Source organism: Electrona antarctica, assembly GCF_951216825.1.
Source record: "Electrona antarctica genome assembly, chromosome: 14".
Taxonomy (NCBI): Eukaryota; Metazoa; Chordata; class Actinopteri; order Myctophiformes; family Myctophidae; genus Electrona; species Electrona antarctica.
Genome location: NC_136795.1, coordinates 17,502,720 through 17,523,143, shown reverse-complemented (window position 1 = coordinate 17,523,143; position 20,424 = coordinate 17,502,720). Strand labels below are relative to the sequence as shown.

Genomic DNA, 20,424 nt, shown 5'->3' with positions numbered 1-20,424 from the left:
ATTGTAATTGTGCTTTGGCAACATATGTCAAATGACATGCAAATATACATCAGCCTGTTGAATTGAAAAACTGTTTTTTAACTGTTTTCTTTTTCTTTCTTTCTTTTTTTTTTACCTTGAAAGAAATAGTAAAAAAAAAAGAAAATAGTAAAACAAAATTATTGGGTGTCTTTTTGGGTGTTCTTTTTCTATTGTCCAGCTGTGGTGTGCTGCAGGCGTTAACCTGTCTGGAGGAAAGTTATCTGACACCTTCAAGCTGAGGAAGGGATCCCTGAGCAGTCTGGACCAAGACAGCAAGGTGTGTGTGTGTGTGTGTGTGTGTGTGCGCGTGCATGCGCGAGGCACTCTGACAGAACGTACACACTGCACCAATGAGTCTGCTCCTCATTCACACAAACTAGCATTTTGCTGCATGCGCGAGAGTCAATATGGCCTCAGTGAGTATAAGCCAAAGCCCCCAGTAAGGCTATCCAATGTTGAAGCTGCCACTACCTACTGGCGAAAAGTGGAACTGCAGCACGTTCATGGAGGTGGACGGACGTTCAGTGACCGTGACGTCATGTGCGTAACGTGCGGTTCGGTCTCTATCCGGTTCGGTCTCTATCCTTTTATTACTCTACTCTAAGCCCACATTTAGGGGAATTGGAATTGCACTGTATTGCATGTTGTCATAGCCTGCATCCGTGATACATATTTAGGCTAAATATGCATTTGTGAAGTTTGGCCCAGTAACAACGAGTTGGGGTGTCCATACATATTCTTAAAATGTGAAGGGATGAATAATAGAACCTTAAGCACGGCTCACAGTAAGGCAGTAGTTTTCGTGCATAGTTCAGTAAACACATGTTTACATGATGTTTTCACAGTAAACACATGACGTGCCTGATGACGTGTTTTCCTATGGAGAGCGGTGCTGCCCCATCTAATGTCCTTTTGCGGGCTCGATTGAGACCTGAAAATTGAGCGTTATACCTTTTTGAGACCGAAGCGTTTCTCCTCCCCTCAGGAGCAGGAGAAAGGGGAACAGCAGGAGAGGGAGAGGGAGGAGATAGCAGGGTGCAGCAGGGTGTGGGTGTGCACCAGCACACACTCCTCCACCAAGGTGATGGTGCTGGACGCCAGCCAGCCCTCGGACCTGCTTGAGAGCTTCTACGCCTGCAACACCCATGTCCTGTGCATCGCTAGTGTACCCGGTAGGTTGCACCCACGTCCTATGCATTGCTAGTTTTGGATCCAAGTAGTATCACGTAGCCAGACAACTATTCCACAATCTCTGAATGCTGGAAGTAGTATAGAAATCTGTATAGAAATCTGTTTTGTCATTTCTGTTCACAAAAATATTTTTAAAAATATCTTTAGAGCTTATTTTTTTAATATCCATTTCTGCTAAGCAGCAAGCTATATGCTTATATGATTGTGATTTATATTAGGATACATTTGCACGCCTGTGAAGACGAAACGGTAGTGGGGAGGAGGCTTCATTTCCCCTTTATATTTTACTCATGATCAGAGCTTCCGTTGCTCCAGACTGTATGAGGGAAGCATTTGAAAATTGCGAGAGGCAACAGTCTGGCCACGCTAGACTAGGATCCACGTGAAGCCCATCCTGTTTCAATCACGTGGCACTGTTCGGCTTACCTGCGGTCTACAGGCTGTTTTGACTTCTTCTCTGTCTCAGGGGTGATGGAGTCGGACTATCCAGCGGGTGCCGAGGTTCCCCAGGACCACCCGGAGGCTAGCCAGCAGGGTGACGGAGTGTCCCTGGCGGGCAGCGTGGCCAGCATGGGCTCCGCGGGCAGCGACGGCACCATGGCGCCCGAGGGAACCACCGCCGAGCCGCAGACGACCACCGCTAACGCAGCGGGCGCCGGAGACCAGCCAGCTGAGATCAGTGCCGTCAACAGCTCAGGTGCATTTCATATCATACAAGGAAGCAGTGGTAGATAGTAACTAAGTATATTTACACATATACTGTACTTCAGTACAATTTTGAGGTGTTTGTTTTTACTTTACTGGAGTATTTCCAATTGCCAATACTTCTACTCCACTACATCTCATAGACAAATATTGTACTTTTACTCCACTACAATTAGTTACTAGTAGTTACTTTGTAGATTTTGATTATTATTACAAAACATAAATTTACCACCAGCCCTATATACATTTTGGCCATTTGAAAATAGCACGCACATCCACTCACAATAAACCATGCAGGTGCTGGGCTGAGGTCAGAATCCAAAAAGAAGTGCGTTATTTGTCAATGGGATCCAGCAAGGCGGCAACTACTGGCGACAGCAGGCGAAGAGGTGATATAGTCTAAATGTTGGTGAAGGAACGTCGTTCAAAAACATGAAAATATTTTATCTTTTGGATGACATCGTCCGGTGATAGCCAATCAAATTCATGTGTTGCTTTGTTTACCCTGTAGAAGAAGAGGAAGTTCGCACAACAGCTCAGCTCCACAGCGTTTTATTTAGTTTAAAACACCGACATACAATAATGGCACGACGGTGCCTGCTTCTACATAGTATCAACCTTTGTCCAGCACCAGTGAAGGACTGGATGTGCGCAACCCTCTTGTTTTAAACTTGCTTTGTTTACCCACCACGTGGAACGGTGATATTTTACATTACATACGGTAATGACAGCATTACCGTATGCCCACTAGGAGATTTTTATAGCCGCTGTTCAGCCACTGTTAAAACGTAGGGTAAGACAAACAAAGTCGGCTCGTCGTTGCAACCTTCCTGCTGTTCTGTAGCTTGCATCAGCCCTGCTTCATCATGTCATCCCTCTCTGACCCACACACCGCCTGCAGTGGAGCTGTCCAGAGAGAGCAGCCCCAAGGAGGACGGGGGGGTCCCCGCGGCGGAGGAGGCCACCGAGGCCACGGAGGAGGCCAGCGGCGCGGGCGCCGGCGAGGTGGGAGAGGAGGAGGTTCACAATCAAAGCCAGCCTGGAATTTACACGGAGCACGTGTTCACCGACCCCCTGGGCACCGCTCTCACCGACTCCTCCTCGCCCACAGACACCCAGAGGTGAGGAGGGGTATTTGACTTTGTCGAGCGTCTATAACAGTGGTTTTCAACCACCAGTGGTCCTTGAGGGGGTTCCAGGTGGTCCCCAGCTAAATGGAGAGTTGGTATCCAAATTGCCCCTTAAAGATCTTTAACTCTTGAGAGTGTAAAATGAAACCAAATGGACCCGTAAAGTGTCCATTTGGTTTCCTTTTACACACTCAAGAATTACATTATTGTTAAACATCTGCATTACTTAATTTACAAGAAGAGAGAATGTACAAGAATAATTGTTATTTTGATCAACGACAACAAAATATTCTACGCTTTGGGTCTGAGAGTCTAAATGTCATCACCCATACATAATGGGCCTTGATATGAAAAAGGTATAGACCACTGGTCTATACCATGGGTTTTCAACCCTTTTCATATCAAGGACCATTATATATTCGGGATTTGAGCCACGGACCACCATTTGATTTTGCCTCTCAGACCAAAGACTTCGAATATGTTGTTTTCGATGGATAAGATTGTGTCCACAATTCCATGCTGTATTGATGACCATAGTGGAGATAACAAGTAATGTTGCTCAAAATAACAATTCTTCTACATTCTCTAATTGTGTAGACTTCTTGTAAATTAAGCAATGCAGATGTTTAACAATAATTTAACTCATGATAATTATAATAATAATTTGTAAAATATTTGTAAAATAGGAGAGTAATAGTAATGGTCAAAACACACAAAGACTTTGAGCAAAGTCAATCAATAAAGGTGCCGTCAAACATTTTCAGGAAAAAAAAGTAACTATAGCAATAGAAGAGCCACAGCAAGAGGCTATGGCAATGGTTATCAAAGTGTGGTCCAGGGACCCTCTGCGTTCCTTGAGGGGCTTCCAAATGGACCCTTACAGGTAACTAACTCTGAGAGTGTACAAATGGAACCAAATGGACCCTTAATTTGTACACTCAGTTACATATTCTCACTATCTGTATCACATAGAGAACATGCCTCATGCACCAGCAAAACCCACAGGTCCATTTGGTTCCAGTTTGGGAGTGGTTGAAATGAAAAGGTTTAGGAAACCCCTTGCAGCGCTATCCACTTGGGGGTGATTGGCATGGAAACCTTTAGGTTAGCCCTGGTAAAAGCAGCAGGTGCTGCGTTTCTGTCTGTTTGTATTGTGTATTCCAGAGGACCAGACCAGGACGGTGAGGTGGTTCTGCCTGAAGAGAGAGACCTGCCTGAGGGGGAGCTCTTGAGAATGAGCAGCGCCCTGCCCACCATGTGGCTGGGAGCTCAGAACGGATGGTAAGGATAGATAGAGAATGAGCAGCGCCCTGCCCACCATGTGGCTGGGAGCTCAGAACGGATGGTAAGGATAGAGAATGAGCAGCGCCCTGCCCACCATGTGGCTGGGAGCTCAGAACGGATGGTAAGGATAGATAGAGAATGAGCAGCGCCCTGCCCACCATGTGGCTGGGAGCTCAGAACGGATGGTAAGGATAGAGAATGAGCAGCGCCCTGCCCACCATGTGGCTGGGAGCTCAGAACAGATGGTGAGATAGAGAATGAGCAGCGCCCTGCCCACCATGTGGCTGGGAGCTCAGAACAGATGGTGAGATAGAGAATGAGCAGCGCCCTGCCCACCATGTGGCTGGGAGCTCAGAACAGATGGTGAGATAGAGAATGAGCAGCGCCCTGCCCACCATGTGGATGGGAGCTCAGAACAGATGGTGAGATAGAGAATGAGCAGCGCCCTGCCCACCATGTGGCTGGGAGCTCAGAACAGATGGTAAGGATAGAGAATGAGCAGCGCCCTGCCCACCATGTGGCTGGGAGCTCAGAACGGATGGTAAGGATAGAGAATGAGCAGCGCCCTGCCCACCATGTGGCTGGGAGCTCAGAACGGATGGTAAGGATAGAGAATGAGCAGCGCCCTGCCCACCATGTGGCTGGGAGCTCAGAACGGATGGTAAGGATAGAGAATGAGCAGCGCCCTGCCCACCATGTGGCTGGGAGCTCAGAACGGATGGTAAGGATAGATAGAGAATGAGCAGCGCCCTGCCCACCATGTGGCTGGGAGCTCAGAACGGATGGTGAGGATATTGTAGGGCAGGGTTTCCCAAACTTTTTAGCCCATGACCCGAAAGAGAAATGTGATGTCACCCCCCGGGACCCAAACAAGTAAAAATAGCAGAGTAGAACTTCACCTGGAAAGGAGCCAGCTGAGGTGGTTCGGGCATCTGGTTAGGATGCCTCTCGGGCGCCTCCCTAGGGAGGCCGTCGATGCACGTCCCACTGGGTGGGAGGAGACCCCGGGGCAGACCAAGGCGCAGTTGGAGGAAACACATCGACCTTGGATAAGCGGTTGAAGATGGATGATGGATGAGCTTGTAGAGCGGCTATTCTCACAACTTCTTAAACATTTGTTTTCTAATTTATGGAATTTCTTTGATTTTCGTTTGATTTCTTCATGAAATTTCTGGGAAAAAAATGAATTTTCATGAAAATGTTTTTGTAAAAAGTTTTTGAAATAATAATTAAAAACATAATGTAGGATACCAAAAATTAAGCAACCCATAAAAGAATTGTCCACAACAAACAGGACCCAGTGCTGTAGTGTAGGGTGTAGGCCACTGGAGGCCACTGTCACACTGCGTTCACACTGGAAGATATAAAAAAGATTCAAAGCTACATACAAAGCATGTTTGTAGCTTTGCATCTATTCTTTGTAGCTGAAGTTGAAACCAGCTCAACTTTATTGTAGCTTTGTTGCTGTTATAGCTTTGTAGCAGCTGCAAACATTGAATGTATCTTTGTATCTTCACGTCGACGGCTTCTGTTGAAAATGAATGGTACCCTGTATCTTTGTAGCTCCTATATAGTGTGAATGCAGCAATGCAGCAACACAGTAAAGTGGAAAACTAAAGTTTATTTTCATCTCTGATCGTTCTAGATAGATCTTAACCCATTAAAACTGGGACATTAAAGCATCTGTGTGGAAAATAGCAAATATACAAGCTCATAGCGCGTCACTTGGTGTGTCAAGTCACACTACTAAGCTTGTAGATCGTGAAAGGTTATGCAAATCTTTGAATATAAAGTATATTATTATCTCAAATCTTTGCTTCTGGTGGTTCCTGGAACCAAATATTTTGAGATGGGGGGGGTCGAGGTCAAATACATGGCACCACTGATATAGGAACATACATTTTTCAGAGAACTGTTAGGATTTGGAAGGCATTTGTAGAATCGACCTCAAGGAAGGGATTCAGTTGCCATGGCAGTACCTCCCGCAGTATAAAACACACAGGGGTTTACACTAACGTCTCTGATAATGTTCTACTTGCCCAAAGGTCATGTTCACTCTTGTCCAAAGGTCAATGTTCACTTGCCCAAAAGATAAATTACAAAAAAAAATTGATTTAGCTAATTTCTCCTTGTTCTTTCAAAGCCTGTACGTTCACTCAGCTGTGGCTCGATGGAGGAAGTGTCTTCACGCCATCAAGCTGAAGGACTCCATCCTCAACATTGTGTGAGTACTAGTAGCCTACATGTTCTCCTGTGCTCATGGTGCAGACAGACATTCGTGTCTCCTTTATTTACATATACTTATAACTTATAAAACCATGGTGTGACTCTTGTTACAGGCATGTGAAAGGGAGAGTTCTGGTGGCGCTGGCAGACGGGACACTAGCAATATTCCACAGAGGCGCTGGTAAGACCACATCATTTGTCGTTTTTTTTAACCACTTAGGGACCTGATTTATACACCGTCGTACACCGATAATAGTAGTTCTACAAACTCACAATACGCCACTTTGTGACTATGTTGTCAGCTTATAGATCTGCTATTTTCTGGGTCCAATAACGGCGTGACTTCTCGGACACCACGTCGCCAGTCTGACATTTGGGCAAAGGTATCGGGCCCAATTTGACGGCAGAATCACTTCCTTATAAACTGCTTGGCTCTGAAAGAGTCTGGCCGATGATGTCATCCGTGGCCTAAAGTATAGAACATAATTATGTGAACAAATATGGATTCGACGGCAGCCTTGGTGACTTTGCATAAGAAATGTGGTGCTGATCGGTGCGGCGGTTTGTGAGATTCCCTCAGGACAGACAGACAGAAGCCACACCATAAGTATTCAACATTTTGTGAAAGTGGGTAACAACATACTTATATACAATCTTTATAATACATCACATTACCACCCAGCATCTATATTGTTCGTTCCTCAAAGTCAAAGTCATACGATTTGTCACACACGTTACCGCAGTGAAATGTGTTCTCCGCATTTGACCCATCTCTTGGCGCAGTGAGCCGCAGCCAAGGAGCGGTGAGCTGCAGCCGTGCCGCGCTCGGGAATCATTTGATTAGTAGTAGTAGTTTTTTTCTCCTCTCTTTGTAGTGTAAAGTGAAAAGAGAATGTAAAGTGACAAGTGATAAATTCCATGTATTTTTCATGGCAGAGGGTCAGTGGGACCTGACCAACTATCACCTGTTGGACCTGGGCCGGCCTCACCATTCCATCCGCTGTATGACTGTAGTCCACGACAAAGTCTGGTGTGGATACAGGAACAAGATCTATGTCATCCAGCCCAAGGCCATGAGGATAGAGGTACAGCTGTCTCTTCTTTGTCACAAGGTGTCATGTTCTGTCACTGAAATTTGCTTTTTTTCTTCAGGTTGTTTCGATCATTTGCTTTGCCTTTGGCTTTGCCTTTAGTGCTGTCCTGTTTTTCAAACCTAGAGAAAGAGAAACTGCAAAAGCAGAAAGCCTGCAACACTCCAAATTAGATGACTGGTCTTATACTGGCAGCGGTGGCCGAACGGATAGCGGCGCGGTCTAGATACCGGAAGGTTCCCAGTTCGAACCAGCCGTCCGACACGTTAAAATTACCACCGCTGAAATGCCCTTGAACAAGGCATCAACCACTACGATGAAATGTGTTCTATGAGCAGGGCCTGGCTGGAAACAAGTTCTTGAGCTTAGCCCAGATACCCTGGGTAAATATAGTAATCATTTCATTTCATTTCATTTCATACTGTAGGTGCAATAAGGCTCAACGCTACAAAAGGTCTTATACTGTAGGTGCAATAAGGCTCAAAGCTACAAAAGGTCTTATACTGTAGGTGCAATAAGGCTCAAAGCTACAAAAGGTGTTATACTGTAGGTGCAATAAGGCTCAAAGCTACTGTAGGTGCAAGGCTCAAAGCTACAAAAGGTCTTATACTGTAGGTGCAATAAGGCTCAAAGCTACAAAAGGTCTTATACTGTAGGTGCAATAAGGCTCAAAGCTACAAAAGGTGTTATACTGTAGGTGCAATAAGGCTCAAAGCTACAAAAGGTCTTATACTGTAGGTGCAATAAGGCTCAAAGCTACAAAAGGTCTTATACTGTAGGTGCAATAAGGCTCAAAGCTACAAAAGGTGTTATACTGTAGGTGCAATAAGGCTCAAAGCTACAAAAGGTCTTATACTGTAGGTGCAATAAGGCTCAAAGCTACAAAAGGTCTTATACTGTAGGTGCAATAAGGCTCAAAGCTACAAAAGGTCTTATACTGTAGGTGCAATAAGGCTCAAAGCTACTGTAGGTGCAATAAGGCTCAAAGCTACAAAAGGTCTTATACTGTAGGTGCAATAAGGCTCAAAGCTACAAAAGGTCTTATACTGTAGGTGCAATAAGGCTCAAAGCTACAAAAGGTGTTATACTGTAGGTGCAATAAGGCTCAAAGCTACAAAAGGTCTTATACTGTAGGTGCAATAAGGCTCAAAGCTACAAAAGGTCTTATACTGTAGGTGCAATAAGGCTCAAAGCTACAAAAGGTCTTATACTGTAGGTGCAATAAGGCTCAAAGCTACAAAAGGTCTTATACAGTAGGTGCAATAAGGCTCAAAGCTACTGTAGGTGCAAGGCTCAAAGCTACAAAAGGTCTTATACTGTAGGTGCAATAAGGCTCAAAGCTACAAAAGGTCTTATACTGTAGGTGCAATAAGGCTCAAAGCTACAAAAGGTCTTATACAGTAGGTGCAATAAGGCTCAAAACTACAAAAGGTCTTATACTGTAGGTGCAATAAGGCTCAAAGCTACAAAAGGTCTTATACTGTAGGTGCAATAAGGCTCAAAGCTACAAAAGGTCTTATACTGTAGGTGCAATAAGGCTCAAAGCTACAAAAGGTCTTGTACAATAGGTGAAAAGGCTCAAAGCTACAAAAAGGAATGAAGGAATAGCCAGCACACAAGAAATGTCCTTTTCACATGGTTTATTTACCTCTGACGGTGTCTTTTATTTCAATCTTGTGGCGTAGCCATGGCCAAATTAGCCATTGGGCCAATGGGTCCGTGGCCCAGGGGCCCTTTGGGGAAATTGGACCGCGCTGTACTGGGTTTGAGGGTCCTTCATTGGCCGTTGATTTTGTTAAATTTAGGTCAAAAAGATGATAAAAACATGCAAAAACACAAAGTTTGCGAGCGTGCTATGGTGGCCCTGCAAAAATGACCGGCCCAGGGGCCTCGTGGGGGTTAATCCGTCCCTGGGCGTAGCGGATCACACAGAGCAGGAAATCCACTTGTATGAAATGGCCCCGTTAATTCTTAAAATGCAGAGCTCAACCCCTCGTTGCCTAATCGCCAGGACTGGGCAATAACATAGCAATATTATATCGATACGGTGACTAGATAATCATCTGGGATTTGAGCAGATCTACAAACTCACAACATGTTGCCTTGTTGTGATGTGGTGTGGGCTTTTTTAACATTTTCTGTGTCACCCTGTGGAGCAGAAGTCGTTTGACGCCCACCCCCGCAAGGAGAGCCAGGTGCGCCAGCTGGCCTGGTTGGGAGACGGCATCTGGGTGTCCATCAGACTGGACTCCACGCTGCGCCTGTTCCACGCCCACACCTTCCAGCACCTCCAGGACGTGGATATTGAGCCCTACGTCAGCAAGATGCTGGGTACGCCTTCTGACCGCTAATAGTAACCAACCACTCGCAATACAACTTTTATCATGTCAGATTATTATGGATTTGGCCACGGACCCCCATTTGAAAATATGACTAGAGAGATGGGGGGGGGGGGGGGGGGGTGTAAGGAGATCAAGGCAGGAAAGAAGAAAGTAAAAAACACCTCCACAATACAAAAACAGAATAAACACAAAACAAAGGACATAAAGCATTGACCTTTATATACCTGTCTTTGTGTGCATGCTCCTCCAGGCACCGGGAAGCTGGGCTTCTCCTTTGTGAGGATCACGGCTCTGAGTGTGTCATGCAGCCGGCTCTGGGTGGGGACCGGCAACGGCGTCATCATCTCCATCCCGCTGTCCGAAGGTAACCGCACCCTTCTCTACACTGGCATCATCGCACAAGGGCAGGGCGATTAACCACTTGAACCCCATTATATGCAGTCCAGCGGTGTCCCTCGGCTCTATACTAGCGTTGATTTCGTCGACTCAAACTATGTTTGGCGACTACCAGTTTTCACAGAGGAAAACTAAACAAAAACTAAATTAAATCTAAGCTACAATGGCTAAAACTAAGACTAAATATACTGACAATTTCGTCAACAAAAAACTAGACTAAAATGTTAGGGAGGGACTAGTGGAGAAGAGATCCAGTAGAACTAAAAGACAAGTCATTTTATGACGATGAGTTTGGTTGCATGCTGAAATAGCTATTGTGTTCTGCGAAGGTTTCCCCAGAATACAGATGCTGGGGTTTAAGTGGCCAAAAATATATCTACACTGATATTTTAGAACCGAAAACGGACTTATAATAGAGAATGTTGGGGGAAACTTTTTCTTATAATCGCCTAGTCTTAACCACTTAACCCTGTATTATGCTTTGTTGTATATTGGTGGTGTTCAAAAATAGAGAATCTACAAGCTCTTTTTGAGCTTGGGGATCTATGAAAAACAAAAATAAAAACATGAATTAATGAATTGTAATTGAGGCGAGAACGTTTGAAATAGTTGATAGTTGATTTGAAGTCATATCGCCCAGACCTACATGACACCATGCACACCAAACCATCATCTCCTCTATAGTTTCCACTGACACAGATAAGCGGCTCGACTTTAGATTAGTCTGTTCGGCACCAGTGTAAATTATTAAGAGCTTTGTTAATTCGTCATGTGCAGTCTCTTATTATATATATTTTTTGTTTTATCTGATTTTTTTTTTTTAACTCATTTTCGAAACGAGCAGGATTCACCGCAAGATGTTATTTGTCATTGTGGGAGGGAAGCAATTTATTGTCACCAACCTCATTTCCTCCTCCGCTCCCTCCATCCTCTCATCCTCCATTCTGTCCTCTCCTTCCTCTTCCATCCACTTCTCACCAAAGGTACAGGTCCTCAGCATGGACACTCACGTCTTAGGGGTGAGTTTCTGTACCATTGCACATCAATCCCCCCACACACCCCCTTCCCTCTCCCTCTCCCTCTCTCTCAAAAGAGAGGGAACAACGTGTCAGCCATTAGATATCGTCGCTGTCGGTGGAAACCTTGTAGCTATGTCCAAAAGCGTTGGGAAAAGTAACCTCTGGTACACAGTGGACCCAAAGTATGTTTTTTTTATTTAGTCACAAGCTCGTGCTAATAGTGCTTTTCATTGGCTCAATATTTATAAAACCCACAAACAGACTTAACGACTTAACCCATTGATGCCTGAGGCCGAATCTGGGAACGCCTTCTAGGGCCTGACCTAAGGTTTCTAAAAACCTTCAAATTCTGATTAATTATTTTTAAAATAGTTATGTTGCTACATGTATAGCAATAGCTTATGAGACGCAGAGAGCGCGCCGGCATCAAGGGTAGAACAACGTATACGTTGCATCAGGCATCAATGGGTTAAGAAAGAATAATAAGAAATTAATAGCAAAAATAGCTGATCTACCAGCTCACACAGTGCTACTTTTGTAGAAACTAGCTTTACATAGAAATTAATCTGGAAATTGAAATATGGAGATAAGAGGTTTCTCTCTCTCTCTCTCTCTATCTCTCTCTCTCTATCTCTCCTTCTCCATGGTTTTGGGGTCTGGCATCTGATCCTCTCCTCAGGTGTCAAGTCAGCGTCCGGAACCATGAAGTCATCGCTCTGTACTGATACCCTGCTGCTTTAGGCAATGCAAAATACTGACCACAAACAAACGTGTGTGTGTGTGTGTGTGTGTGTGTGTGTGTGTGTGTGTGTGTGTGTGTGTGTGTGTGTGTGTGTGTGTGTGTGTGTGTGTGTGTGTGTGTGTGTGTGTGTGTGTGTGTGTGTGTGTGTGTGTGTGTGTGTGTGTGTGTGTGTGTGTGTGTGTGTGTGTGTGTGTGTGTGTGTGTGTGTGTATTAATGCGTGTGTGCGTCGTGTATGTGTAATCTCTGCTAATAACTTGGTCTTGTGTTGGTCTGGTTGCTGAGGAATCAGGGCTGGGCACTCACCAGGCTGTCACGATCATGACATTTTACTTGACCTATAAATACTTGCGATTAACGGTTTAATTGTGTTTTGTTTTGCATTCAGTGCTGAAATACGTATATAAAAAACTCTGTTTGGCTTCATAAACAAAAGTGCCAGTGGCACACGGCAAATATGACAAATTACTTGACTGAGACTGAGAAATGACTGCCATATTTAATAATTAAAACTATATCAAAAAAAGTGGAAATAGCCATCTACAAGCTCACAATTGCAACACGTTTGTGCTTCTGTTTATTTATATATTTGGGATTATGTCAAACCATTGTGAATCTGTTATCAGGCATTTGTGTAATCATTGTGAGTGACAGGCCTAGTGGTACAGTTACAGTAGTGTATTGCCATGTGCGTACAGAATGTATGCATCATTAACATGCTCATGTTCTGACCTGTTGGCGCTCTCAACCAGCCAAGCCTCACCTGGCATTTGGACTTTTTCTTTCTGTCTAAATCGGTGGTGCCCGAACCTTTTAGCTCTGGACCCAACCAAAAAATGTAATATCTCCCCTAAACAATAATTAAAACGGGAATGACATCAACAATTTACAATTTACAATTTAGGCATTTAGCAGATGCATTTATCAACGATATACCTTATCCACCACTGCTCGTGTCCCCGTGTCATTGCAGTCAACAAGACGACAGGCATTGTGTCCAGACATCCCGGTGCTGCGGTGCGGCTGTACATCGATGACGGCACCGAGAGCACCGCTCCCGCAACCTTTGTCCCCTTCTGCTCCATGGCCCACGCCCAGCTCTGCTTCCACGGACACAGAGACGCCGTCAAGTTCTTCGCCGCCGTACCGGGTAAGAGAGGGACGAGACCATGGTAGGTAGAAACCGTACCGCACCGGGTAAGAGAGGGACGAGACCATGGTAGGTAGAAACCGTACAGTACCGGGTAAGAGAGGGACGAGACCATGGTACCTGTAGGTAGAAACCGTACCGTACCGGGTAAGAGAGGGACGAGACCATGGTACCTGTAGGTAGAAACCATACCGTACCGGGTAAGAGAGGGACGAGACCATGGTACCTGTAGGTAGAAACCGTACCGTACCGGGTAAGAGAGGGACGAGACGATGGTACCTGTAGGTAGAAACACTACCGTACCGTACCGGGTAAGAGAGGGACGAGACCATGGTGCCTGTAGGTAGAAACCGTACAGTACCAGGTAAGAGAGGGACGAGACGATGGTACCTGTAGGTAGAAACCGTACCGTACCGGGTAAGAGAGGGACGAGACGATGGTACCTGTAGGTAGAAACCGTACCGTACCGGGTAAGAGAGGGACGAGACCATGGTAGGAAGAAACAAATCCTTCAAGGTGATATTGATAACATTTTAAATGAGTAATAATAAGAAAAGAATGCATCCACAGATTTTAAAAAGGTGCGGAATAAAAGTGTCGCTTCCTGAATGAAAGAAAAAGAAAGTATACTGTATAATGATTGTGAAATAATGAACCAAGATGTTTAATTATGTGGCTCACGGCAGCCATTGTTCCTGTTGCTTCGTTGGGATGATCCCTTTTTTCCTCCATAACTCTTGGAGGCAGGCTCCTTTATTCAGTGGTACAAACTGCATGGATGCTGTCTTGTGCTCTGTTACTCAGGGAAATGAGGAACCTTATGCCACACAGGGGTGTTGTGATGTGCTGTAGTTTGACATACAGTACCCCACACAATATTAGAACAACATGCGATATGCATAACATTGTTGAATATTGCAATGGCGATATGACTCAAATCTAAACAAAAAACATAATTTATACCCGGGTTGTTAAAAATGAATACAAACCTGGAAATAAGTTAAACAATCCCTTTGTGATATGTAAAAGTCTTAGGGCAGTATTATGCGTGTCTTAAGTACCAGGTCTTATGACCTAACTTAAGACCTGGAGGCGTGGTCAATGCTGTTTGGCCACTCAGAATAGCCAAATGACATTGATCACGCCTCCAGGTCTTAAGTTACTGTAGGCCATAAGACCTGGTACTTAAGACATGCATAATACTGCCCTTAGTTTTGTGATATGTTTATTGTGCATGTTTGTTGATATTGAGATGACATACATTGTTGATATATTGTGCAGCCCTAGATACATTGTTGATATATTGTGCAGCCCTAGATACATTGTTGATATATTGTGCAGCCCTAGTGCGACATCTAGTGGACTGAATGTTGTCTATACTAGCACCTTACATAGCCACCAGGGCCTGACATGAGCTCTGGCGCCACCTCCAGGTCAGGTGATGCCTCCCCCAGGCTGCACGGACTCCGGCTCCGATGACCCGCCATCCGAGTCCTCTGACACGGCTACCTCCGAACCCAAATCCTTCCTGGTCATGAGCGGAGGCGAGGGCTACATCGACTTCAGAATGGGTAAGGAATCCCTTGCTGTGTGTGTGTGTGTGTGTGTGTGTGTGTGTGTGTGTGTGTGTGTGTGTGTGTGTGTGTGTGTGTGTGTGTGTGTGTGTGTGTGTGTGTGTGTGTGTGTGTGTGTGTACATCTACAGGGCAAAGAAGTACAGTATGCCCTCAAACAAATTATACAGATGTATACACCCTATACAATCATCCTGACTGGTACAGAACAAGAGACACCATCAATGCATATAAATGTACACAGACTGCTAACTGTTCAATTGCAAAGGTTGTGGCTCCAAAGACAGCCTAAATATCTTTTTTTTTAAAATATATATCTCTCATTACAAATGTATTGTAGCTTTCGACTATAAGTTAACCACTTAAACATTGTATGGAAATCTTTCACAGAAAATAGCAGATCTAGGTTGTAGATCTGCTTTTTTCAGCAAAGATATTGAATGTAGAGCGAAAACAGTCCTGAGCGACTCCGGTCAACCAAGTATAGAGTTTAAGTTGCTAATACATTCATAAAAGTACTGTTTGCTTCTTCATAATAATCACAATTCCTAAAGTGAGTCACTGTAGTTATACAGCATGTTGAATGAAAAAACAAGGCAACGTAAACTGTGGGTGCACACGCGCAATCGCACATGCATTTGCGCGTGCACTATAGGTTTTGCCCAAGCATGTGACGGTTTACGGTTCAACTGGTACGTTCCGGTTTCATCTAGTAAACCTGATTAATTTATTTAAACCGATCGAACCGTGTTTTTTATGTTTAATGACGGAAGCAGTCTCAGCACTCACTGGTGCTCAAGCTTGACTGCTGCTAGGCAGTGCTGGCTGCTGTAGCCTGTAGCCTGCAGAGCGGCCAGGAGCCCAGGACACACACAAGGTGTCAGGTTTCAAGTGAATTGGTTTGCAATAAGTGTCGACCGTAACAATGAATGGAGAGACCAAATTGTCTTTATTAAATCCATTATGGTAGACACGCAGATGCATCTATGAGATGCATGCGTGCAGATCATGATGCGTTAATTGTTTATTGATGATTAAGTATCAGCAGCATTGTATTGGTATTTGAGGTTGTTTACAGTTTGTTTTCACGTCCATTTGCACTCACTGAGAAGTTTGAGAACATTTTTTTTAATTTAATACTTTATAACAGTTTGTAAGAAAAAGTACAGTTTAATACAAATACAATGCTTAAAGAATTGAGCCCAAGAAGGCAATAAAATACTATGGCTTGTTTCCATTTGTGTGAGCATTGAAACATAAAGACAAATGTGTGAAATTTGTCACTCTGTTGTCCAAATTATGGTCTTTACACGGTAATCCAACATGCATCATAGCTATTGTCACAGCTATGGAAAAAAACGAAAATGACTCAAGTGCGCCCTGGTCAAAAACCCGGTTTTACCGTTTTTTTTATTGAATATCGAACTGGTTTTGTTTTTTTCAAACCGTCACATGCTGTGATGACTAAAATGAGTGTGACACCCTTGGTCTTAAACTGTCTAGTACGTCTACCTTTGTCCCCCTTCCTCCAGGAGACGAGGGCAGTGAGTTGGACGGCGTGTCGGAGCCCGTGACAGGCAGGCCGCAGGCAGCCCCCACCAAGGCCGAGCGCAGCCATCTTATCGTTTGGCAGGTCACAGCCTGTCAGGACTGAGCCAATCAAAAGACTGCCGCCCCGTCCGCCGCCAGGGTCGCCAAACACCACCCTCTCCCCTCGCATGCCACTCCCCTTAATTTCATAATTACCTGTAAAGGTAACTTTTTTTTTTGTTTTTTTTAAGACATTTTTAGTGTTGTTTTTTTTTATATATTTTATTCTTTACAAACTTTTGACTTGGTTAGGAAGCTGGCACGCGTTCTACCGTGAGTTAATGAATCCGTCCAATGATGGGACCCCTCTTCCGTCTTGGTAGGACAGCAGAATCCCACGTGCACATAGGAAAAGTGCCAGCTTAAAGGAATATTCCGCCCAAAAAAAATCAAATACTCATCCCATGAAGCCTTGAATCCAAAAGCAAAGAGAACACGCAATGAATTCAAGGCTTCACGAGGTGAGAATTTGATAGAAGGAAAAAAGGGCATTTTGGTGCGAAGTATTCCATTAACGTGTGATAAAGGGATAAGCATAGCTTAAGTACTGTAATTACATTGTCAAGTAAAAAGGCTGTGATGTAAGCTGTTGACAAAGGGATAGGGAGTGATACAATCTCAGAGAAATGTGAGCATTGTCATAAGCATATCGCTGCTGTATAGGGCAGAAACCTTGCATCTCTATATTTCAACTTTTTATGTTTTTCTGTAAATACCCGGGCGTCGTTTGCTACGGAATGCCGCGAGGGCTACGAGTAGGAGGGCCGCCGCGGTGGCGCGGAAGCCTAGGGCGCAGGCTAGGGTGGAGCCGCTGCGAGTAACTTGGTGGTAGTAGCAAATATTCAAACGAGAACTACAAGTTCTACAAAAGGTAGTTAACTATTTTCACTATTGATGATAAAAAAGGAATGGTTTTGAACATACAAGGTTTCTACCCAACGGCGACGATATATTTCGTGAGCAGACTACAAATAACTTGAAATGAAAAAGAGGGAACAATAACTGGAAAGGTGATGTGAGAATGTGTATATTTTATGAATGCCTCGAGTCTACATTTGTCTGTGCGTTAGATGTGTGTGAATTCATGATCAACTTTTTTTTCTGTTGCACAATTTGTACACTTGTGGTGAACCGTACCTCTAGGGCTAAGTGTCAACTTTTGTTTTTGTTGTTTTTTACCCGTAAAGATCAATTTGAAAGAATAGCTTCAAAAGTGTTACATTCTACAAGCAGACAAACCCTGGTACAGTAGGTAAACAAGTCAACCTAGAGGTGAATATTGAGCTGCAGCACCCTTTGACGGATATACAGTGGACATTCATAAAGACAATAGTTTAACACTCGCTGCTCCAAGGCGGCTCAAATAATGAGCAATTATTAAGTGTGATTTTATTTAGAAAACCAGATCGTTGTCATCATTGTCGGGCAGAAAGCTCTTATCTCCAAAAAGTATAAAAAATAGCAGATGAGACATAACCACATGAACACTGACATCTCTATTCTAATCTGGGGGTGAACATTCTGCGAAAATAGGAGAGTTCTGCAAAGCGTTCTGAGCTTGGTTATTTATTTTAAGCAAAGACATATATATGGTGTAGAGGGGGAAAAAGGAGGGGACAAGTGCAGAGCCCTGGGGGATCCTGGTCAGCTAATTTTAAGTGGTTTTACGTTCCGTTTGTGTTGTTGGTTATATCTAAGCGAACGCACTTTAGGGTTTCCAGTGTATAGAGGAGCCCATGTGGAGCGTGTTGTCAGCATTAGCTTGTATGGGGAAGTCCTGTAAATCCAGTCAATTGTCTGCCTGCTCTGCCTTTTTTAACCTTTAAACTCAACTAATGATTTGTTCTCGTTTTGCGGAAATCTGCCTGTGCCAGTAAATTTGGGGGGCTTCCTTTATGCTAGATCTTGTCGGCACTTTACAAAAGATGTTAGTGGCTTGAAGTTTTGAAGAACACTCGTGGCAATGTGTACACTATGCTGACATGCTAGGTAACCGCGTGGAGGGAACACTATGTAACACATTCTTTTATTTCAAGTGACGTGTCACCTTGCTTACCAAAGGACGAAAGAAGAATTGTGGAAAAATACTGAACAATTTCATGAACATCCTTTTCTTTTTTTTATCAGTCATCGTTTCCAAGTTAAAGTCTTGTCGGTATGATCATTTGAAGGATATATATTTTTAACGCTTTGCAGGGACTAGAAGAAAGCAACATGTGTATGTTGTACCTATAATGGACGTCCAGACATGTCTCCCTTCATTTCTTTCATATTTTGTTGCGTTACAAAATATGTTTGGTGACCTGAAGCCAATTTTTATCATTGTTATCATGATCTTTATTGTTATTACTGGTTCAGTTTCGTTTTGCACATTGTGCTGTTTTTCTACTTGTCCGTGAGAACTTTTATTAAGTAGTCCGTATTCTGTGGGGTCTTTAACATAACAGCAGGATACCAATAATTTGTGTGTGTAGATTTGTTTTTATATTTGGCAGTGGGCGAGGAGCCCATTTCTTCTCCATTTTCCAAGGAATAACCTCATATCATGTTGTAGCCATTCCAGTATTTATTTTATTTCCTTTATTATTATTGAGCCCGACTTGTTTCAGAATGTAACTTTATACATGAACAAGATATAATAGGAACCTCTTGTAAAGAAAAATGATATATATTTTAGTCCTGTGGGTTTACATAATTGTTCATTTAGGTTGAATGATGTGAAACTTACTTTGGAAATATTTGTCAAACCATGAGATAAGATCTACCCAGGCATAAACATGATTTGGGTCCTTGAACAGCGAATCCATTGTCCTAAGCTATGCATGTTTTTTGTTTTGTTTGGGGTTTTTAAGAGAACACTGCTACTGTATATTGTCGGCTACATCTGTTTATTGCCACCGTTTTGGGTGGGGTGTGTGTGTGTGTGTGTGTGTGTGTGCGTGTGTGTGTGTGTGTGTGTGCGTGTGTGCGCGTGTGCACGAGTGTGTGCGTGAGATATATATATATAGAGAGAGAAGCTGTCTAGTGTGTGTATTTGATAGTGCAGATGAGCCTACACGTGGAATATGTGTATACTGTACTGTATACATGATACTGTATGGGAACATTTGATTTTGGACAGTGGTTCTTAAAGTGGTGTCCAGAGGACCTCTGGGGTTCCTTGACGGTGTTCCAAATGGACCCTTAAAGGTCTAACTCCTGAGAGTGTGCAAATGGAACCAAATGGACTCGTAAGGGTCCATTTCATTTTGCTCCATTTGTACACTCCCAGAGTTATAGGAGGTCCTTGAAATTAAAATGTTTGAGAACCACCGATTTGGTTGTGGGGTGTACAGTACATAGGCCTATGCATCACGCATCAGTGTATCTGTAGTACCCAGAGAACAGCCTCATGCGCCATCGGGTTTCAATAACTGTCTGTGGCTGTCACACACCAAGAAATGTAGTTCCTTATGCTCAATGTTTGCTAAAAAGAAAAGAAAAGAAACATCATAGTCTTATTTTTAACAATCTATTAAACTCAATTTCATTGGGACTTCTTTGTTATCCTGTGTTTTATTATTGTCTCTGTCTACATATTTCAACTTTTAATATTTGTCGTAGCCTACCTATGACAAATAGCGAAAGTAGGCCTAGCCTATGAAGATGTATATCTGCTATTTGATTTTCAAGTCTCCAGCATTTCGTCCACATTTCCTGCAGGGCCCCTCCCCATTGGATTGGATGGATTTCTCCTGGATTTGGTATCACAGTCCCCAAATTCACCAGAACACAGGAACTTACATCTACTATAGTATACTACTATACTATAGGCCTACTATACTAAGATGTCGGGGGTCTGGCAGAGATGTTCACTTAAATAATGAATGGTTATTAAAGATGGGTCTTACATTGCTTCAGTCATCAAATACATTTCTGTAGGCCTACATTTTGCGTTTTAATGGCTGAAACTGTACCTATCATTTC

At 43.6% G+C, this 20,424-nt stretch overlaps 1 protein-coding gene across 5 annotated transcripts in view; it reads left to right on the top strand.

Annotated features, from left to right (window-relative positions):
* spag9a (sperm associated antigen 9a) overlaps positions 1-19,967 on the top strand; it is a 45,740-nt gene extending 25,773 nt beyond the window's left edge. For 2 of the 5 annotated variants that reach the window (XM_079521699.1, XM_079521696.1), the window contains 14 exons: positions 200-298; positions 1,007-1,193; positions 1,679-1,909; positions 2,819-3,038; positions 4,212-4,328; positions 6,475-6,555; positions 6,671-6,738; positions 7,494-7,642; positions 9,808-9,979; positions 10,241-10,354; positions 11,370-11,405; positions 13,119-13,295; positions 14,729-14,866; positions 16,401-19,967. In XM_079521699.1, the coding sequence (XP_079377825.1) occupies positions 200-298; positions 1,007-1,193; positions 1,679-1,909; positions 2,819-3,038; positions 4,212-4,328; positions 6,475-6,555; positions 6,671-6,738; positions 7,494-7,642; positions 9,808-9,979; positions 10,241-10,354; positions 11,370-11,405; positions 13,119-13,295; positions 14,729-14,866; positions 16,401-16,522 (1,911 nt within the window). In that variant the 3' untranslated portion in view covers positions 16,523-19,967. The remainder of the gene's footprint in view (positions 1-199; positions 299-1,006; positions 1,194-1,678; positions 1,910-2,818; positions 3,039-4,211; positions 4,329-6,474; positions 6,556-6,670; positions 6,739-7,493; positions 7,643-9,807; positions 9,980-10,240; positions 10,355-11,369; positions 11,406-13,118; positions 13,296-14,728; positions 14,867-16,400) is intronic. The other 3 variants (XM_079521697.1, XM_079521700.1, XM_079521698.1) reach the window with 3 other exon arrangements.
* Positions 19,968-20,424: the final 457 nt, after the last annotated feature.